The sequence below is a fragment of the Malus sylvestris genome, chromosome 10 (assembly GCF_916048215.2).
Source record: "Malus sylvestris chromosome 10, drMalSylv7.2, whole genome shotgun sequence".
NCBI lineage: Eukaryota > Viridiplantae > Streptophyta > Magnoliopsida > Rosales > Rosaceae > Malus > Malus sylvestris.
The window spans coordinates 4,505,839-4,528,248 of record NC_062269.1 but is presented as its reverse complement, the minus strand read 5'-3'; the positions used below and the strand labels follow the sequence as shown (position 1 = coordinate 4,528,248).

The 22,410-nt window shown below is 35.6% G+C and overlaps 2 protein-coding genes across 41 annotated transcripts; both read right to left on the bottom strand.

The window, feature by feature from the left end:
* Positions 1-1,181: 1,181 nt before the first annotated feature.
* LOC126585035 (uncharacterized) lies at positions 1,182-22,363 on the bottom strand. Of its 40 annotated transcripts, none has more exons than XR_007610236.1 (13): positions 8,442-8,895; positions 8,022-8,320; positions 7,384-7,452; positions 6,952-7,007; positions 6,789-6,828; positions 6,619-6,678; positions 6,225-6,272; positions 4,558-5,270; positions 2,856-2,966; positions 2,703-2,788; positions 1,877-1,964; positions 1,584-1,637; positions 1,182-1,270 (listed from the first exon to the last, which is right to left on the bottom strand). XR_007610236.1 is itself a non-coding variant. In XM_050249432.1 (2 exons), exons 1-2 carry the CDS (start codon positions 8,881-8,883, stop codon positions 7,294-7,296), a joined length of 537 nt encoding a protein of 178 aa, XP_050105389.1. In that variant the 5' UTR covers positions 8,884-8,895; the 3' UTR covers positions 7,014-7,293. The 40 variants fall into 40 exon arrangements, 1 of the variants encoding a protein (XP_050105389.1); XR_007610238.1 differs by having other exon boundaries at positions 1,182-1,221; XR_007610233.1 differs by lacking the exon at positions 1,584-1,637.
* Positions 9,354-11,025, bottom strand: LOC126585037 (uncharacterized). The gene is made up of 2 exons (XM_050249434.1): positions 10,391-11,025; positions 9,354-10,165 (listed from the first exon to the last, which is right to left on the bottom strand). The coding sequence occupies exons 1-2, from the start codon at positions 10,706-10,708 to the stop codon at positions 10,097-10,099; spliced, it is 387 nt and encodes a 128-aa protein (XP_050105391.1). The 5' UTR covers positions 10,709-11,025; the 3' UTR covers positions 9,354-10,096.
* Positions 22,364-22,410: the final 47 nt, after the last annotated feature.

Here is a 22,410-nt window from a genome sequence, read left to right as displayed (position 1 = left end):
GGTCGCTTCATTCTTTAAAATAATTGAAAACCTTAGATTTCTAAAATATAAACCTATGCAAATATGTGTGATTCTATAGCTTTTGTATCTAAAGGTCTAGTGAAATGACACTTTTGTCCACAAATGAGAGTTACGTGGTTTGCACATGATAAGAGTTAACGTTAATTTGGATGAAATCTATGAAAAACTAACTGTAGGGGGGAAATTGGCCAAAAAAAATTAGTTTAAGTCCTTAATTTTCCAATTAAAAAGTTCAGGGGAGAAATTGAAAGTTGGGTGATAGTTCAGGGGACAAATCGACAGTTTACTCTAAAAAATATTCAAAAGGGCATGGACCAAAACAAAGTGGAAGAAAATAGAGAGGCATGGGGGACAAATCTTGTGTCTGCTTAAGCATGTGGGGAAGCATGCCCTGTTTCTCTGTCTCTGCTTTTACACTGCAATTCAGCCTAAGGGCAATGTCATAGTTCTAGTGCAAGTTGTGGGGCATCTGCTTTCCATTTTTCCTTCCTAGCCTCCCATGTTTCTGTTTGCCATATGTGACAGATTTGGAAAACGATCCTCGCCGGATCATTTTCTTAGGGATTCCGTGATCATGACCGTTTATCGTATATCGTGTGATTATTTTTCGTTAGGTACTATTTATATTTAATTTTAAAATTTAAATTTTAAAATGATTTCTGACTATACAATGTGTGATGAACGGTCACGGTCACGATCACGGGATCCCTAGGATCCTTAGGAAAAGGATCCGATAGGGATCATTTTCCGACAAATTTTCTCTCAATCGATTTTCATACTCCATTTTCTTTTCTCGCACTCCTTGTACGCTCTCACTTTAGTAAAGATTGAATGAATCAACGAAAAATCATTGAAAAATTCATAACAAAACAAAAGAAAATGAGTGTATACGCAGAAAATGGATGCGAAAATCATTACCCTTTTTCTTTTCTAATGTTTGAAGCTGAGAATTTGATCTCCATACAAAATAGAATTATTCAATTTAGGCTCAATAAGATTTTAGGGCTGATAAAAATTAGTGAACATAGATGTTACTAGTAATAAGCCCGCGCGATGCCGCGGGACTTGAATGCACCAACCTTAACAACATGAATAAGAAAAGAAAAGAAAACGAAGAAGAATCGAAAGCACTTCCCATTCCAAGGAAAGAGCAGCCATAATTAGGATCCAAAATTCATTCTTTAGTCTCCTCATCTGAAGCTATATATAATCATTGAACAAAAACGTTTAACGTCCAGCAGAAAGCAAACTGCAATCAAAATTTCAAAAAAGCAAAATAATGCGCATATAATCGACAGTTGCAACAAACAAAAAATAGAAAAATCAATTGCAGATTGAAGGAAAAATCGAGACCGCAATCGAAACTCATGCTTGTACGGATAATTAATTGTAGATACCAAATCATCAAAAACCACTTGTCTACACCAAATTGCATACAAAAGATATTGGGGCAACTCAGATTGCGCAATGAAAAACAAAGTCAAACTACGACGTAGATGTCTATCGGAATTTCATTCAAAGAATGATTAAATAAAGACAATGGCATGCCAAAGATTATATACCCTAAGCGACAGTGTCAGCCATGAGCTTCCCTCTGTGAGAGCACAGGGGTGTAACTGCAAAAGAAAGCCGGAGACTGAGGGCAGACTGTAATTTTGTCAAAAAGAAGGAAGAGTACAAAGGAGAAGTGACAGCAATAAGCGTAGACGCCAAGGACGAAGTAAATATGTATTTGTGAATGGGGTTAAGCTGCTGCTAGCTTTGTATAGTGTAATAATGCAACTGCAAATAGACCAAGTTACTGCTACTAAAAGTTTTTGCAAAATCATAAAACTCTTAACAGTTTGAACCCTACCGAAAAGTTTATATGAGTTAAAGAACAGTCGTACTTAAGTGCAGCAAGATCATAAGCTCTTGCAGCTTCTCCTCCATATCAGAACCACCTGCAGTCCAAATTAACCAAGATTCAAGGCCAAAGCAAGAACAAATTAGTGATAATTTAAACTAAAGTCCCTAATTATTGTTGCAGAGAGAATTCATATCAAGATTAACGACATTATTTGATTCGAATGGAATCCAAACACAGCATAAACATGAAGGGTAAAAAATTAATACCAAAAGTCACATTTAAGCAGCAATTAATAGCATAAATCAGATTTTAGTGGCATGGACCAAAATAATTCAGTAAAAAAGAAACAATCCCAAACAAATAGAAAGAATTGGAGAAACAATTCGAAACAAATCTTCGGAAAGCAACCCCATCCCTCCCTCACCCTCTCTCTCTCCAATTCCAACTTCTCCCTACATCTCTCTGTCTATAATAGATGTGCAGTTTTATTAATCTTTGTTGCCGAAGCATGCAAGATAGTGAAAAGATTGTTTATCTAAGAAAAAAAAGGGCACATTTTAGATGGAGACAGATAGCATTTAACAAATTCTTCATTAGTGGAGTAAATAATTTGCAACCACCTATTTCCCGGTAGCATTAAAAAAAATTCAATTTTAAAAAAGAAATGTACTTTTTAGTTCAATTTCCACAGCCATGGTAATTTATGTGGACTAAAATTAAGATTAACTAATACATCCAATCAACTGCAACTAAACAACTTATAGTAATTGAATCTGTGTTTGTGGATGTGTGAGAGAGAGAGAGAGAGAGAGTTATCTATTATAAAGCCAACCTTCTTTGAATTCACTTCTTCGTCCTCTTGTGGCTTATTACCAAAACTCTCCACTGCATTTGCAGTAATGCCCTCTGCTTCTCCTCCTGCGATAATTATCATTCTGTAAGTAAAAGGTACAAAAGCATCAATTACTTAATGGTAGATATGTACTTTAGACTTTTGAAGATCCAATTCATCCTGCATCTTCTCACACTCATCTTCATGCTGAAGCTGCAAACCTGTCAGCTCAGCTTCAAGTTCGCTCCTCATTGAAGTTATTTTCTATGAAAATGATAAACTGGTTTGTAACGTAAGCATATAACACTCTAGTTAAATTAGTAGTTCCAACTTAATTCAAAGCTAAAAATGACATTAATGACCACAATTTAAGAATCCAGAAACAGCCCAATCTAACAACACACACAGAGGACGGACACTGAAAGACATTTTTTTAGAGAACCTAACTAAAAATTAAAAACAAACCAAGTAAAATTTTCAGAGTTTAAAAACAGGAAACCATTACAATCTTTACAGAAACCAACTAAAATTGGAATCTGAAAAAAAAATCCGCTCAATTTTAACAGCCCTGCTGCATATATTGGGTTTTTTTAGGCATGAGACAACACAAACGAAGAAAACATAACATAGTTGTAAACCTTAGGCTCTAATCAGGTCAAGTGTGAGATTTCAAACACGGAGATTTACTCCATGTTTAAAAACTGCCAAATACATTGCCAACTGTTAAGAGCATGAACTACAAATCTATAAAGTAAAAAGACTTGCAGATAAGTTTAAACAATCAACATTCAACTTATGATTGTTACTGTTTTTTAGCTGGATGTTCACATTCTAATAAGGTATTAAAAGAGATTATAAGCGTGTGTGCTCTTAAACCACCCAACACCATGTATTAATCAAATAATTAACATCTAAAGATGGAGACATGAAACACGAAACCTGCAATTAGATCCCAATCACAAAATGCCAAAAAAAATCCTAATCTAACCATCCCTATACTAATAGCCCATTCGAGCAGCTATTAGCACCTAACCCGCTACTTTGGCAACCCACCAACCCGCCACACCGTCATGTCCCATCCCCTCTCCACCACTCACTATATCTCTCACCTTTCTTTCTTGACATTGCGCTCGGTGCACACAAACACCAAGCCAACCATTGCCGGCCTTTGTCTAAAAGTGGACATAATCCCATAGGTCCTGGCAGAGGACCTAGCTAAATCTCTCTCCCACTCAGTCGAAACCCGTAGCTACCATTTCTCTCCAATCTGTCAGTCCCTCTGTCCCCCTCTTCTCCTCCCCCCAACAACCCTCTGACCGATGCATCACCCACAGCCACACCCACCCGCACCCGAGTCAAAAATTCCAACAATCCTCTCCCTCCAGCCCGTCAACAAATTATGGATTCCGAGGATGTATCTTGAAAACTCAGATGCACATGATTAAAGTTAGTAGATATTAAGGACGTGTACTTAACAGAACAACACGAAGAACGTATGAGTACATTACAAACTAAATGACCATGTCGGCTAGATACTTCTTAAAGAACACCTCCAATCTACCAGTATGATTACTCAGTTTTTGGTTTTTAAATTAATACCCTAAACCTTACATTCAAACTCATTTTGAATGCAAACGAAAAGTAAATGATAAGTCCCGAGCCTTTCTTTCTAGCCTCAACTCAACTCAAGTTCCCAACCTTCACCTTCCAATACAAAGAAACTAACGCATCAATCTGCAATTTCGCAAACATATAATTCAACTAACCAAGTTCTGTGTCCACTCAAATGCACATATTTGAGCTCAATCAAACTTAAATTTGAAACAAATAGTGATGAAAGATCAAACATTTATACCTAGCTTAGGATCCAAACCAATCTCCTCTTTCGCCTCCCTCGTCGCCGTGTCCCCATCGTCCTTGTCCCCCTCCTCTGTTTTCCCACCCGGCAAAGAAACTTCACCTGCAGAAACACAAAACCAAAAATTAAAAAACCAATCTTTCCCATTTCCATTTTATCAATTTCCTCAATTTTTCCCATTTCCAGAAAAATGAGCAAGAAGCTTAAGCAGGAAAAAAATCATAATTTCAACAACCAAAACCCAATACCCATTTAATCATACACGAACGAAAAATCTAAACACAGAGTCACAGATTAACAAACTGAAAACCCAAAAAAAATAAAGGAAACTGACCTTACTTAAGAACAATACATAGAACACAGAGATGCATCCGCAAAATGAGAGAAAACGAAACAAATAAAGGAACCCCCAAAACCAAATAAAGGAACCCTCAAAACCTGACCTAACAGTGCAACAAAATCTGGAAATAATTCACAGCAAAAAGGCAGAAATGATGACAATCTATGCTAACAGTAAAGAATCGAATTAAAAATTGAACTTAGCTTTCGAAATCCAGCCACTCATCCGACATGCAAAAGGGAACGGATGATCGAGAGTGAATCATGGACTGAGGGACCTTACTCGACCCATCATTGGAGCTACATTTGTAGCTTTTGGGAGAATAAAATTGAATGTGAAAGCTGCTTTTGATGTGGCCATTAAGGTGGTGCTTCAGCCACCGAAGCAAAAAAAGAAGAGGCAGAAAAATGTGAGTATTCCATGAAGAAAAAAAAAAGGGTTAAAAAATCAGTAAAAAGAAAAGGCATAAAAATGCAGGGTATTCCATGAAGAAAAATTCAACAATTAAATAATATAGTTGTAAACCTTAGACTCCAATCAGGTCAAGTGTGAAATTTCAAACACAGAGATTTACTTCATGTTTAAAAACTGCTAAATACATTGCTAGCTGTTAAGAGCATGAACTACAAATCTGTAAAGTAAAAAGCCTTGCAGATAAGTTGAAACGATCAACTGTCAACTTATTATTGTTGCTGGTTTTGAGGTAGCGTTCGTATTCTAACATGGTATTAAAAGAGATTATAAGTGTGTGCGCTCTTAAATCAGCCAACACCATGTATTAATCAAATAATTTATATCTAAAGATTGAGACATACAACATGAAACCTGCAATTAGATCCCAATCACAAAATGCAATAAAAAAATTCCTAATCTAACCATCCATATACTAACAACCTATTCGAGCAGCTATTAGCACAATTTACCTCCTTCTCTATTCTTCCCCACCCCCTCTTTAACCAAATAAAAAATCATTTGTCTCACTAAATAAAAACCTCAAATTTGTTTTTTCAAAGCTGCAACAACATCACTAAAAACACCATGTAATAAAAATTTAAAAAAACCAATCCAATTTAAGTCGAGAAGCAAATGACCAAACTTTCTTAATTTCTTCTTAAGCTATAACAATACACCACATCCACAAACACAAAAAACCAAAAATTGGTTCAATTTAAATTTCTTTTTCTACCAGAAATAAAAATCCTGTGATTTATAGCCATGTCATCAACAGTACCACCACATCTTAAATAAATGAATGACAATATACTGACTGATGCTTAACTAAGAAACCCAAGCTTGAACACAAACCAAGACATAAGATACTCACCAAACTTTTTAAATGGCTCAATTGTTTGCTTGACATGACAACTTTTTCCTGCAATTCGTAAATAAGATCATTAGATGTAGTAAATAAAAATTATAAAAGCAAAATTCTCACCTCAGGTATGCAACAGAGGTTAAATTTCTAATGTAAAAAAAATAAAACTCTTGCATCTAGCGAACCTAGTTAGTCCTCAACACGAAACAAACAGATTTTAAGCAGTTAAATGCACATCCAACTACAAAGAAACCAATTCAAGGCTTAAACCTAGCTTATGACTACACTGAAATGACAAAGAAAATCCATATTAACAAACTGATAGAAACTTGTTTCTCCCTACTAATAATATAGAAAATCTTACTAATGGCCAGGCCGAAACGAATATGAAACAAAAAATCACCTGAACAGAGCCTAATCCAAATACATATTTCTTCATCGAACTCAACCTTTCAACAAAAAGCTAATAAAGGAAAACCAGAGTCATGTTAATTTCCTCATCGTAATTGGGACCAAGCATAATATTCTTTTCATTAAATTTAAGTAACAATATGTCAAATTCATAGATTTCACCTCAAGGGCAATGTTACTTGAGTACAAAGAGCTTCGAAGCCTGCAAATAAAAGCCCCAAAATCTGAAGAAAAAAAAAAGACTCCACAAAAGCAAGGATTTTAACACGCCACAATATTTACCTACTACTATGCACAGTTTTTAAAAAATGAGTATAAGACTAACCTTTACAGAGCACCTATGAATCACTTCCAAAATGAGCACAAAATGTGAAACAGCACCTATCCAAAGTTAAAAATCGAAACTAATTAAATCACAATTAGGCAAGAACAACAAAATGCGACAAACAAAATGAAAACACCAAAATGCCTAATTTCCCCCAATCGTCATGTTCAACCACATTCCATCTAATTTTCGGTCCATACGTGCATACCAATAATTTATTAGCTTACTAAAATGTGACAATTTTTAACAAAAAGTTGTACGACATTTAGTTAAAGTGGCCATTTATAAAAGTTTTCGTCTAAAGTTTAGTCATTGGGAAATTATAGGTAATGGGCTACATATTCAAAGGTGAAAACTGGCAGAATAGCCTAAAAAGATAAGTTGAAACAGTATATTAGCAGTTTTGAGAACAATAATAAGGGCAACACAAACCTTGATTGACATCAAACAACAACCCCCTATTTTGAGGAAACATTTTGCATTCAAACCTAAAATCCTTGCCTGCAAAGAAGGATTAAATAGCAAAGCAGACTTTCGGGGGAAATAAAAAAAACAGACTATTTATAATACAATAAAAATAAAGTAATTCATCCTCCCCACCATCTCTGTGAGCTTTAACAGAACAAAGGAATCAAATTAAGCAATATATAAATTTAAGTTGACATTCCAGTGTTCTACCTCTAACCTTGGTAGCATGCATGCACTGTAAGTTATAAAGTGAACTAAGCCAAGATCTTCTAACTTCATGATTTTCACATATGCATTAGATGGAGAAATACAATAAATAATCAAATATGTAAGACTCTGATATTCAAAACCAAAACAAACTCAATTACACTTTTAGTTCACTAACCCCATTGAATAAAATCCAATTCAATAAAATAACAGAAAATTAAACAACCCAAAAATCAAAACAACCCCACTTGTAGTTTTAGCTCACTAATCCGTTGGATAAATAGATGCCAAATTCAATCAGAAAACATACAATTAACAACAACCCAGAAGAGCCATCCAAAAACCCAACCAATTAACCAAAAAATACCACTTGTTCTTTTAGCTTAGTAACCAACCTCTACTTGTTTTTTAGTCGTTTATCTTCCTTGTACCTCATACATGAATTTAAAAAATTGCAATAAAGCAGCACATGCAACATGGAATCTGCAAATCGAACGGTAAAGCAGCAGCCTTCAAACCCTTTTCAGTTCAACAAATATCACAGCAACAAAAAAACCTCTATAAGGCAATTAATAGCTAAAACATACAAAAACAGCAGAAAAATCACCAAACCCAATTTTCAATCACTTTAAAGTAGATCGAGAGAGAGATCTTTTCTTCTCAGTGGTTTTCAACCTCTGGGATTGTTGAATTCCTGAAAAGAAAAGGAAAAAAAAAACCATGAACAGAAAATTTAGAAAAAATAAAATAAAAATTCGAAGAAATCGAAAAAATTTATATTGAAGGAAAAAAAAGAATCAATCTTTGATGCTCACGGTTTGGTCAGTGTGATTTCTTCACGTTTATCATCCAATCTGAGGCCAGTAGGTTCCTTCTTACCTGATGACAAATCAGAGGGAGAGCTTTTGGGAATAAGGATCGGAGAGGATTCGATGTTGCAGTCTGGGTGTCGCTGGCTTCCACGATCATCAACCGCACACGCACAAACCTTACCAATCTAAATACCATTTCAGAACTGTCGATCCTCTTCGAATAGATCAATCGATTCCAGAGACAGAGAAATGAGGAGTAAGACGACGGAGGCGAGACCGTCTGTGTCGTTCTTGCGGGGTCTGCGAGTCCCGAAGGCCCCCCATGCTTTTCTCTGACTGTCCCCCCTCTCCCACTCTCATGAAATCGAGGATCTGCAGCAAGGGTGCTGAGATCCCCACTCCTTCCTCTCCCTCTCTCTCTCTCGCTCCGTCTGTCTCTATCCATCTCTCAGAGGAAGCATGGCGTGCCATACCCGAAACCCGCACTGAATGACAGCAAAACCTAAACCCACCCCAATCCGTCTCAAATGCACAGGACAAAATTACCCTCCTAACTTTTAATAACTACGTTCCAACCCAGCCCCATATCCCACGGTTTTGTTGTAAATAAAGCAAAATCGAGGGGGGAGGAATTGACCTCAAAAGACAAAATCACCCTCTGAATTTTTGAGAATCACCCCCCAACCCAGCCACATTCGGCTGGCATTGTCGTAAATAAAGCAAAATCAAAACAAAGGTGAATAGCGCCTGCCCTCCCCCCTACTTTAGAATAAGTAACTAGCAAAAATGCCCGCGCGTTGCCGCGGGATTTGAATGCACCAGCCTTATCCACATGTATAAGACATTTAACTTCAAAAAAAAAAATTTAACATAATCATGAACAAACAAAAGGGATAGATGAGTGAAAGGTGTCGGTAAAATAAGCAGTTCGACTTTTATTTACATTCAACCGATCTTATTACAAAAGATACAGTGGCAAAAAATCCTATCTAAGATCCTATTTGTTTTTTATTGACTGATGCTTCAACATCATCCACCTAATTCATATCACACATCCATAGATACATGAGAATGCTTATTCTCACCACCATTGCGTTATTACTTTAGTATGTTTTTTCATTGAGAAGAAAAGGAAAGAGCATCACGAAAAACACAAACAATTTCAACTCTAAAACGTCACCTTATTCCTATAACCCACATCAATCAACCACAAAAGAAGAAAAATAATTGATCCCTTCAAAGATGCTTTCATAAACTAAAAGATGTCCAACCCATCCAAACGAAAGTGGGATGTTTGGACCTACAATTTGATCCGCTGCATTCTTATTGCATGTAAAACTAATTTTAGGGAACCAAATCTTAGCAAATCAAACAAAACAAATCCCCAAATTAATTAAAAAAAAATTAGGCCAAAAGAACCCCACACCTAACAAAACCCCAGATTTGCTCAAAAAAAGATTTATCTTATTTTAGCAAAATGAATTCCAACTGGCCACAAACCAAAGCCTTGACCAAAATGAATAGCACTTAAGTGTCAACCAAATTCGCAAACATTTAAAAGTTCTTCGATTGTCACACACCAAAACAACATATCAAATTAAAAAACCAATGCAATGTTAGTGAAATAAACTTGCACGGTATTTTAAGTTGTAAAACAATCACCTTGCGAATGAATAGGCATACCTGATTCTTCCAAATCCTTTCACCTCCATCCTAGAATTCGTCCCCTGTATCACCACAAAAACATGTAAAAAATCCGAGAAAATCAAATGTTATAAACACCAAATTCCAAATTTGCAATCAAAACCAAATTCCAAACGATGATTGTATGCATATCCAAGCCATAAGGGAACCAAATTTAAAGAATTATTTGGAGATCAAAAGCCTAATGTAAACCCTAATAAAGTTAATAAATTTTATAATAATCCTCCGATGTGGGACAACATGAAGACCTTTTGTCGAGTTGTGTTTGTATTTCGTTCCAAGGACTGCGTAACTAACAAATCAGGGCTCAAAAATTCAGATTCATCTTTCAAAGGATGAGAGAGAGACAGTGTTACAGTGACAATGGCAGTGAGAGCTAAGAAATAGGAATCCATGACTCTTCCCATGGAAATTGTTTTGGATTGTTGCTCTTGAATAAAAAAACTCTCTGCTTTGCTTGCAGCTGCTGAGTTATCAAAAGTGGAAAGGAAGCCCTTCGAAAATTCAATACAATAGGAAAAATTTATTTGCTGCAGTTTAACACTGTCAGATTCCAAGTAAATCATATTATTTTAACAATTCTCAATTTTAACACCGTCATGTGGATTTGGCAAATTAATTCTGCGCAAAAATAATATTAACAGTTTGCATCATTGAATCGAACTAAAAACATGGTAATGCCATTAAATCTCTCCTCTTAGAATTACATATCATTGTTTATATGGTTTGCTGTAAATAGTAGAATTCAACTAAATACTTTCAATAAGAACAACTGAAGGCATCTAAATGGTAATATTGTTAATTACCAGTCAATTTCTATTAACTAAAAATACTACGCAAATCAACATTAAATAAAAAGCAATTTTTTTGGAAGTTAAATTTTCCACTTACAACTGATGTTAGTGGCCAGTTTGCCATTGCAAAACCTTCCAGTAGGCTGATGGTTCACAAAGTCCCTTCCATAAGGAGGGTAATCAACCTTTCAGTGTCTGCCAACCATCGCCTTACATCCAAAGCCCCCATCTGCAGCAACCTAAACCAACCAAAATCCAAAATCCTGAAATTCCCAAACACAATAAATATTAGTAATTCTGAGACTTTCAAATATAAGGAGATGGACCAACACAGAGAGAAAAGATTTAAATTTACAGCAAGATGAAAGTTTTTTCAAATTTGAGGGCCAAATCTAATGAAATTTAGCAAAATGACCAAACATATGTGGAATCTTTTGCATCCCTGGGAATTCTGGATTAGGGTCTTACGGAGATGAAGATATAAGCAATGTCTATAGGGATTTAATTTGGTAATTGTTCTTTTATTCTTGAAGAGATGCTAGAGTAAAAATTTCAAAGACTAATTCTAAAGTTTTCTCAAATAAATAAATGTAGGCTGAATGGTTCATTGCTATTGAGAAAAGAAAACACCTTAACAAAGTGGAAGCTATCTTATCGTGTGTGTTAAGCTTTTTTTATTATTGGAAACCCATGATATACAATCATGAGCTCTACGTAAAGAAACATTGGAATTGTCATGAGAAAAAATCAATAACCAACCATATGACCCACAATTTAAGCCTCGCCTTGCTTGCTAATAGTGGGGTTTTAAAGCTAGAAGCCCATTAAACATTGATAGACACCAGACTCCCCAATGATGCAAATTTCTATTGCATATCTGACCAAAACAACCTTCACACAGAATATCCACTTAGAAGCCTACTTCCTACAACCAATTTTAAAACATGCATAGAAATTTTGCATGTTTGATTTCTGAAAAACAATCAGTATCTAAGATGGTAGAACTTTGGAGATGCTTGACAAAAGAATACGTATAGGGTGGACTAATACATATATATGTGTGTGTGTGTGTTTGTCCAACTGTCCATAAATTCCTTACCACATCAACCTTGACCCATTCGAATCTATAAATTTGAACTTGTTTGGATTCCCATGGCTACACTTCTTTACAAACACTTATCAGCTGCTAATAATTAAACTGACCAACTATGATTACTGTGATGAGCTATAGGATACAAAATGTGTGATATAATTATGTTTGTTTAGTAAAACTATTACACAGCTAATGTTTCTCTCGCCTCTCTTTTCCTTCCAATAATGATTGATACAAAACAGCTATTCTTCATTGGGAATCAAGGATTGCAACATTAATATTATCAATGATCGACAATGTAAATTGACCCAAATAAAAGGATAGTCCACATTAAAATATGTAGACTTAAAACATTCTTCTACATCCACCAAAAATCTTCACTTTTTAAATCCTCTAAAACCATATCGTGGTCAAATACATTTGAATTTTCATAAGCTTTATGCTGTTAAAAGTTTAAAATCAGATAATAAAAAATAAGTAAGTACAGGATAGGAAGTCAATGAAACCTGCAATGTTAAATCCTGAGCCGACAGCACGTTTCCTGCAATGGTTCACGTGGCTACCTCAAAACAGGTTGACAATTAAGCTTTATTATGAATGGAAAGATTAATAGATGATAATTAAGAAGGATCAAGAGGAACAAAAAAGCCAATGAACTGATGAAAGAGCAAAAAAGAGAAACAAAAAACCTCAATTAAGCAATTAAATGGAGTACTACTTGATAGTGCAGAGAAATGAATGATTGAGAAATTCAAGCTCTGAGCTCAAAGTTGGGGCTTCCACTTTCCAACTGGGGAAGAAATAACAGACAAAACACAGAGAGCCAATCCACCTAAAATATTAATCAAATTGGTTTTCTTCTAATTCAAAATTTGGACCACCCAAATTCCGATGAAGCAATAACCATTCAAAATTCCAACAAATAGAAGCCCTCACAGACTACAAATCATCAATACCAGCAGTAAAAATTTTGAAAACAGTAATAATGAAGGAAAAAGAAATTAAAGATGCGACCCATTCTCTAAATCACAGACACCAATCCAAATTACCAATAATTTGCATACCAATATCAGACACCGGAATGTTGGCTGCAGCTAAATAAACAACACATTAGGACCAAGTAACTTTCTGTTTTGAGCCACACACACACACACACAAAATATGATACAAAACAGTAAAAAAGCAGCAAAAGGCATTCTCAAAATACACAAAAATATAAGATCAGATGAATCCCTACGTATTAGGGTTTCAGAGCACAAAAAAATTTACATTCTTCAATAAAAAAAATAAAAAAACCCAAAGAAAAAAGCTGAAATTATATACCTCAAGCACAAACAGCTTGGAAGCCTACACACAATACAAACAATAACAACAACAACAACAACAAAGCCTTTTCCCACCAAGTGGGGTCGGCTATATGAATCCTAGAACGCTATTGCACTCCCCAAAAAATGAAAACCACCGTTTCTTGAAAATAGAAAGAGAACCAAATCATACACCCACACTCAGAATTCCAACATAAAAACAAAACCCCAATTTTTTTTTTTTTACGCAACGACTCATTTATATATAAATTCAAGAAGCAGCAAAAATCCAAACAACTCTTTCGTTTATGAACAACCCAACTTCTGTAGAACAGCTGTGAGTACCTGCATAAACATTCAACGCGTAACCCATTGCTCAATCCTTCAAGTAAAAGTTAAACAAATGCCACTATAGTAGTTTGAGGGAGGCGCATTGCTACCGACGAAGTTGAAGGAAAATAGAAGCTCTGCAGATAGCAGGCTTGAATCCACAACTATTCAAAAATTAAAGATCCCAGTAGCAGGGCAGTGAAGAAATCCCCGGGAGAGTGCAGAAACACAAAATTGAAGCTCTAGCCGGCTGGGACCGACAACCATTCAAAATTGAAGATCCCGGAGCAGGGCAGTAGTGAAGCACAAAAATCCCAGAGGCCAAGGGAGTGCAGAAGAACAAAACCAATGAAGCAGAAGAAGCAGACGACACCTCAACACAAAAAGCAAAGAAAAAAGTACAGAGTTTTAGTGGCAAGGGTAGAAATTTCATTTGATATTGGCATGAACATGATAATCCAAGCAAAACAACCGAGGAAGTCTTTTTACCTAGCCGCAGCATGAGCAATGTCAAATCCACCCATATGTCAAAACCCTATACTTAAGTTTCATATAAAAAAATCCAAATAGAAAATCAAGACAAAAAATTGGATTAATTTACACTAATTCAAGTCAATTGAATAGCCAAGGTCAAAAATCCATACCCAAATATATTTGTTAAAACTAATATGAAATAGAAATTAATCATGCAAAGGGCTGTTAACAATAATAATAAGAATGTGGTTTTGGTGGTGCCATTGGTAGATGGTACTCCATACTTGAGCCTCAAAAGGTGTTTATTCTTACCAAATAAGTATACATAAGAAGATTTATGAGATAGATGCACGGCAATGGCATAAATACAGATTTCGGGAAACAATTGTCTAGTTAAGGAACAATCCCATTAACAACTCAGTATGAAATATGGACAAAGAGTGAGACATTACTCACATAAAGTTATTTGGGATCACCATTTGTGCCAGCAACAAAGGCTGGGGTCAATGAGATAATCAACAACCTTCCCACACTGCAAAAGAATACGTTAAAAAGAAGCATGCTTAGGAAATCATTTCTTAATAAATTAACATAGAAAGAGAAGACTACTACCTTTCTTTGGTGTCAGTTGGAAAATCCTTTATGCAGAAACGTGAAAAAGAACAAATCAGAGATGCACTTACACCACAATTCATGATCATTATCCAAAATTTGCAAAGCAAACATACAATCAAACAGATACCTCTCTATTTTTCATCTCTCTCTCCCTGTTATTTGTATTGTGATAAGGTTTATGATATACAATGATTTTACCAAACTTTAATAATAAAAAACATCACAGTAGAAGTTTAACATGAGAGAAAGAGTCAATCTCTACCTTTGATGTGTTGATCCTACCATTCCCTTGCATGCTTGATCTCTACATAAAAATAGAGTTTGGTTGGTGAGAAGATGCAGAGAAAACGAACAAAATTTAATCTAATTCTAAATTTACCAATATTAACAGAACCAATAACTTAATAACATTTTTACATCATTAATTAGTAGAAAACAATACATAAATACAACCCAACAAAATAAACATACTGCATTCATTGCTGAAACAGGGAGCCAACCTCCATGCTGCTGTTGTGGAAAATCCAGCAGAGGAATCACTGCAGACTGTTTGTAGTTGGATGGATAATGGGGTAGTATCTCTTTCACCTAAAACTGAAAAAAATGACGCCTTTTAGAACTCAATAAACATAAAAATAATCTTGCAAGTGCCAAATAATGGATATAATCAATGCTCGAACTTATATAACATCATCATCATATGAATCAGTAAGATAACTTTCTAAAATGCGATAAATAACTTGGGGAAATTTAAACCTTATAGGACAATTCAATTCTAGTAACTCAACTTAGCAACGTGGTTGGAACGTTCAGCACCCCCTACTCTCTAGTTATGTATAAATTCAAAACTGAGCATGTTTGAATTAAGGGTGCTAAGAAAATCCTAAACCTTTTATACACATCTTTGCTTAAATATCAGGGCTTGTAATGTTTGACATAAATAGCTCAGCCTAAAGCACACGTTGACAACCAAATTACACAATCTTTCTCCTTTTTTCATCTTTTCACAACTACACGTCTTTCGCCAAAGTTACTGCATTGCATCACCATTGAATAATATGCTACAAACTAATTAGGCAAATGGATCACTGAAAGTCACTGCAAAAATGCTCTGCAGAATTATTAATTCCAACAAAATTGATAGAACCGAGTGGAAGTTTGTAAGACTCATTTGCACGAAGGAAATGGGTGCTCTGTAGAAACTGAAATGATAGAAAATTGATAGTTCATGATTTTGGTAGTCCAGATTAGATTAGCTTTAGACTTTGCCAGTTTATTGCATGCCTTTTATCCATAATTCATGTCCTAATTTATCTGTTTAGGTTTTAGTTCTTGCCTTCGGGAAAACCCAAAAGGAAAACCCAAAATCTCTACCTCAAACACTCATCTGCAACCATACTCGTTACACCCCGTCTCTTTCCCCAACCCCTGCTTCACCAAATGACACACCCAGACCTCTCTCCCCAGAGCCAAGGAGCAACCAAATTCAACAACAATATAACAAAACTTAAACAAAATACCTGCTTTTACTCCCTCCAATCCTCTAAGAACCCATAATTTTTTCAATCAGAAAAAGTTAAAATTAAGCATCGACTTAAATCCTAATAAAATGATTAAGTAATCAGCAACACCTAGTTCAAATTTTTACAAATTCACCAACAGCACACTCCAACACATCCCCAAATAGCTCAGAAATAGTGAAATTTGATTCGATTCAATTCAATTAATTTCAATTCAATTAGTTCAATTCAACAATTATAATCATTATTATTATATTGGAACTAAATTGGTTGATAGGACACCTTTAAAATCACAAATCTGATAAGCAATCTCACAATTAACGCAGATTATGTTCATATCAAAATCCATACAAAAATACAAATTCGGAAACAGAGTGTAAATTCCATCAAACACGAAGAGAGAGAGAGAGAGAGAGAGAGAGAGAGAGAGAGAGAGTACCTGTTGTTGCTTGGCGACCTGATCTCTTAGCTTCCTGATTGCCTCCATTGCAGCTCAATTGTAGGTAGTCTCGATTTTTAAAAGTTGTGCTTCAAGCCTTAATCTAGACTCTGGAGGCTGAGTGGGTTTATCAAAAATAATAATTTAATAAGAAATTAACACTGAAAATAAATCAAGAATCTAGAAAAAAATGAAAATTTCATACTGAATGAAAGAAGCATCCTTCAAGTAATAATAGGTATGGTGATTTCCTTTCACCTTTTTCTTTTAACACCCTTATCACACAATACAGAAGCAACAAAACATGGAGAAACAACCTAGCAACAGAAAGATACTCAAAGGATGTAAAGCAGAAAAGGAACCTCAATTCGATTTGTTGAGAAATATTGTAAAAACTAAATAAACAAATAAAATTAAAAGGTAAGTGTATGAAAAATCAAATCTTTCACTCCTATAAAATGAAAGCAATTTTTTTTGTCGTTGATGAGTCTAAAATCACATCCTCATAATACTCAAAAGTAAAAGAAATATAGCATAAGATTTCATTACGGCCCTTGATGGTGCGCTCCTAAAGAAAGAAAGATAGCGCTCATAAAGAGAGAAAGACAGACACAGAGAGAGAAGAGAAAGATGATATGTCTCCATATGGTATTCTGGAGCCAAAAGAAAAGCTGCAGACGGAAATAAGCTGGAAGGAATCAATTTAAGATAAACGTTCAACAACAGAAATCAAGAAATCAATTTAAGATTACTGACCCACGTAGGTAAGCTGCTGTGAAGGTAAATGGGTTTTAACTGCAACTCAGTAGAATAAAAAACATATTCACCTAATAACCCACGGAAATTCAGAGAATATTTCGGAGTGTAAATGGGTTTTAACTGCAACTCAGTAGAATAAAAAACAACGAAAATTGAATATTATTTACCATAAACTGACTTGCAAATTTAAATGCAAGAATGTAAATGAAGAGAATTCGCTTCATCATGTTCGGCAAGGAAATAAATAGCAACGAAAATAGTATGATTTGGTGACCCTTACCTTAACTTATTCCAACGATAAGGCATTAAAGGTTGACCAAACCAAATTCTGCAAGTAATGAGGTTGCATAAAAACTTTTGCCTGAAAAATTTAAGCCACCATCATACGAAGGTTAATAAGAAAAATCCAATCCAATAATTACATATGTCTGAGAAGTGTATTTTAGCTTAGAAAACATGTATGTATTTTAGCCTAGAAGTAAACTCATTATGATGAAAGTAAATGATTTCACATAAAACAATTGTAGCCTCTAACAGTTCAGCGCGCACAAAAAATTATCATGATTCCTACCTCTGCGCCGATATGGAATTTTATAAACTGGACAAATGGAACCCGATTTCATCGACTCAGGGTGCAAGTGCTGTAAAAAATAAGCAAGCACTGGCAATATGATCAAGCACATTCCAAGTATTAATACATCCAAATAAAACCTAACATTCATATGTGAATAACACTGAAGGTAGAGATTACTTGCAGAAGAGATGATTGCAATTGAGTGAATCCGCAGAACTCAGTAGACTCAAACTGCAAAACAGATGGGAAAAAATCAAACCCATTAGCAGAGTGAAGAGAAATTTTAAATCTTTAAACGAATTCTAGACAAAATCATGTAAGGGTCTGTTTTGGCTACTGAGAAACTTAGTATACATTTGAATATTATTACATTTTAATGCAAAAATTTAGCTTTATTCAGATGGGAGAGATCAAAGGTTGCATCATTCAGCTTCACACATGCCCACAACACAATTTCAAAAACTCTTATCATCTCAAAGTCACATTCTTTATCGAACTCCCACTCCGGAATCAAAGAACTGCACCAAATCTCTCTCTCTCTCTCTCTCTGTCTTTGCAAGCGACATGGCTGTCATCCAATACGTTTCCGCCATGTTTGAGGCTTAACCCTAAACCCTAAATATCGAAAACTAAGTAAATCTATATCAAGCCTTCGCAAATTAAGGTGATTTAGTGAAAGGATCATAACAAATTAAATAATGCAGACACAAAAACACAGTTAGTTAAAAGTTGAATTTTAGGATCATTATACAGTTAAATAATTTAGAGACAAAATGCAGAGCTTGTAAGAATAGCAAGCTTACTGCACAAAGTTTGTTGGTACTCTTCATTGCAACCTTCAGGTTTCCCAATGTCTCTTGGTGAAACTGGGCATCACCCCATGAAAAATCAGACCGTGCCACTATATATACATGGAGGGTGTGAAGGGAATTATATACTTCAATTAGTAAAATCAACGGCATATAAAATCCATAAAAGGGAATTCAAATTGGAACAGACGGAATATAGATAAAAGATTTACCAGAAGCAAAACAATCACACAGTATTATCTTTGCAATGAAGAAATTGTACCGCCAAAACGGAGATACATAAGCCTCAGACGGTGTTTATTATCCTTTTACTAAGGTATTATAGATGAAGGGAGATAGCAAAAATAAAAAGCATAATCAGACAGATGAACAATGAAAATTAAACATAGCAGGTGAGCAATACCAGACATTCCTGCCTTCAAGCAGCCGGAGATTGTCTCAACCGATCGTTATTTTGGACCAAGCGTTCCCACAATCCTTGTCATTGCCGGAAAGAATGTCTGCAAGTTTAGAATTCATCAAAGTTAGTCACGCATTCATGTTCTTTCAAATCACTACGGCCACATATTCACCTAATAACCCACGGAAATTCAGAGAATATTTCGGAAACAATAATATCCTGTTTGATTGCTAAGTAAAGATTTCTATAATAAGAAATATCACACCCTCCTGATTATCACGTTTTCTCAGAAACCAAACACATGATAAGAATTAAGATGCAAGAAGGAAATACAGATTCCATCCAATCCCACAAACACAGAGAGTTTATTTATACTTGCTACAATTTAATTTTAAGAAATAGCCAAACAGGTAGTACAAAGAGGAAATTCAGGCATTGTTTGTTTTCCATCCAATCCCTCACTTTACCCTCCTGATTATCACATTTTCTCAGAAACCAAACACATGATAAGAATTAAGATGCACGAAGGAAATACAGATTCCATCCAAACCCACACACACACAGAGTTGATTTATACTTGCTACAATTTAATTTTAAGAAACAGCCAAACAGGTAGTACAAAGAGGAAATCCAGGCATTGTTTGTTTTCAATCCAATCCCTCACTTTGCCCTCCTGATTATCACATTTTCTCAGAAACCAAACACATGATAAGAATTAAGATGCAAGAAGGAAATACAGATTCCATCCAACCCACAAACACAGAGAGTTTATTTATACTTGCTACAATTTAATTTTAAGAAACAGCCAAACAGGTAGTACAAAGAGGAAATCCAGGCATTGTTTGTTTTCCATCCAATCTCTCACTTTCTCGGGAAATCCAGGCTTAATCACAAACAGAAAACTCGTCAACAACCCTAGACTATCCAAATTCGAACATGTAGGACAACACCAATCACAACTACAAATACTAACAAATGTGCAAAAGAATTATAAAAACAGTCATGGACCATATAAGAACAAACCTCACAATTGGTCTTAAGAACTGTTTTTCCAAAGAGTCCCATTACAATGCAATCTGAAAGAAAACAAAACATGAATAATATCAAGGAAACTACATTTTCTCTGCCAAGTAAAATCTACGGCAGGTGATGAACAAAATACAAAGTTCTCAACTTTAATTGAATTATTATCAAATATTGAAGGAAATTAACAATTACCCAGAAATGTTTGCTCAAAATTAATTGATAATATGAATAATTTAATTACACAACATTTACAAAACCCAAAGTTCTTAAGCTTAATTTGATCTTACCATTTAATTGGAAGAAATAAAAAAAGTACACATATATGTTTGCACACAATTAATTGATGAAACAACCAATTGGGCAATCAAAAATTTCAGATGAGAAATCATACCAATGGGTTTCCATTAATTTCAATATCGAAGTATAACTTTGTGAGTCACTTGCTCCAAATCGTTCTCCTGCCAAAAACAGAAACAAACCCCCAAAATAAGGAGCTCTGTTGGTTCCCAAATATTAACAACCATTTCACTTGTACCTTTCATCAAACAGGTGGTGATCGCTGCTACTAAGCAGGATTGAAGATTGAGTATCTCATTAATATAGGAATCAGAAGTCATCTTCCAGACGAAAGAAAAAGTATAAAACACGACTCAAATACTCAAGGATAGGCAATCAAACTAATGGTGCAGCGAAGACGATAAAACACGACCTACTACTCCCTCCCTCTCTCTCTGTGCAAAGGCGGCATGGCTCTCATTCACCAAACCCTCATCAAATGACAGCCACCTAGACCCATCCCAATCCGTCCCAAACCCATAGGACAAAATTAACCTTCCTAACTTAGCATCCTAACCGCTTCGGATCCAAAAACTTCATCTATACCGTAAACTTGATCAATCAATCAAAGATTTATAAAACTTTCGAATTTTAACCCCAATTACAACATGCAGACCCAAAATTGATCCAAATCAAAATTGAAAAATCCTAAAAGAACAAAGGCTAAACTATAGAACTTGGGTATTTCTTAAAACCCCTAACCCATGATATTTTAAATACATCCATAACTGCATCCTATATAAAACGCACTAAAATGTCAGAGATAAAGTTTGGAACTAAGCATTGTATAACATTTACAGATGACAACCAATGTAAATTTGTGAAAAGCGAAACCACCCCATTGTTTTGAATGTTGTTATTTTGGGATACCTTGCAAATCACATTTTTAGGCGAGGGCAAACTACCAGAAACGAAAAGGATTTATACCTTTTATCAAAGATCTACAGCCTTGGTTCCGCCGCCATTGCTTGTCTTCTCCGGTCTGGGTTTTACTTTCCTGGCAGTCTCTTCCTTCCCCGGTAGTTTTTTGTCCTGCAGAGAGAAAAAAAAATTACTTTCCTGGCAGTCTCTTCCTTTCAAAGATCTAAAAGCAAGGTTCCTTGATTCTTCCGCTTCAGAAATTTGTTGTATCATAGCCAAAAAATAAAGAAAATAAGCTTTGGTTCAGAACTTACTCTCTGCAGACACGGGTTCCTCCTCAATTTTCAGCATCCTCCTCTTTCTGCGATCTCTCTCTCGTCTCTCTCATTGTCTCTGTGCAATCGTTCTCTCCCTTTCTCTCCCTCTCTCTGCGTTCTTCCCTCTGTGCAAGCCCATACTCACCAACTCCCTCAATCAACTCTCTCTCTCTCCCTTCTCTGTCCGTGAATCCCTGTGCATCGATAATCTGAAAACCCAGTTCGATTTTTCATTGCTCGGATGGAGAAAATTGAGGAATGAAAGCATACCCAAACCAAAAGGTCAGACCTCCATACTTTTCTCATCATCAATAATCTCTCAGTCACCCAAAAGGTCAGAGATTTCCAAAACCAAAAGGAAATTAAGAGAGAGAAACGGAGGAGAGAGAGAGAGAGAGATCGGAGTACCCCCATACTTTTCTCTGACTGTCCCCCCTCTCCCACTCATGAAATCGAGGATCTGCAGCAATGGCACTGAGATCCCCACTCCTCCCTCTCCCTCTCTCTCGCTCTGTCTCTCTCTCTCTCTCTATCGGAGGCATGGTCTCCCATCCCCGAAACCCTCACTGAATGACAGCATACCCAAACCCACCCCAATCCGTCTCAAATGCACAGGA

Excerpts from the sequence above, each read along its gene's own strand:
- LOC126585035 (XM_050249432.1), bottom strand. The coding sequence starts at position 8,883 with ATGGATAGAGACAGACGGAGCGAGAGAGAGAGAGGGAGAGGAAGGAGT. Across the intron at positions 7,453-8,505 it reads TCCCTCTGATTTGTCATCAG|GCAAGGATTTTAGGTTTGAA; the intron begins GTAAGAAGGAAC and ends CCTTCTTTGCAG.
- LOC126585037 (XM_050249434.1), bottom strand. The coding sequence starts at position 10,708 with ATGATTTACTTGGAATCTGACAGTGTTAAACTGCAGCAAATAAATTTT. Across the intron at positions 10,166-10,390 it reads CAAACACAACTCGACAAAAG|GGGACGAATTCTAGGATGGA; the intron begins GTCTTCATGTTG and ends GTGGTGATACAG.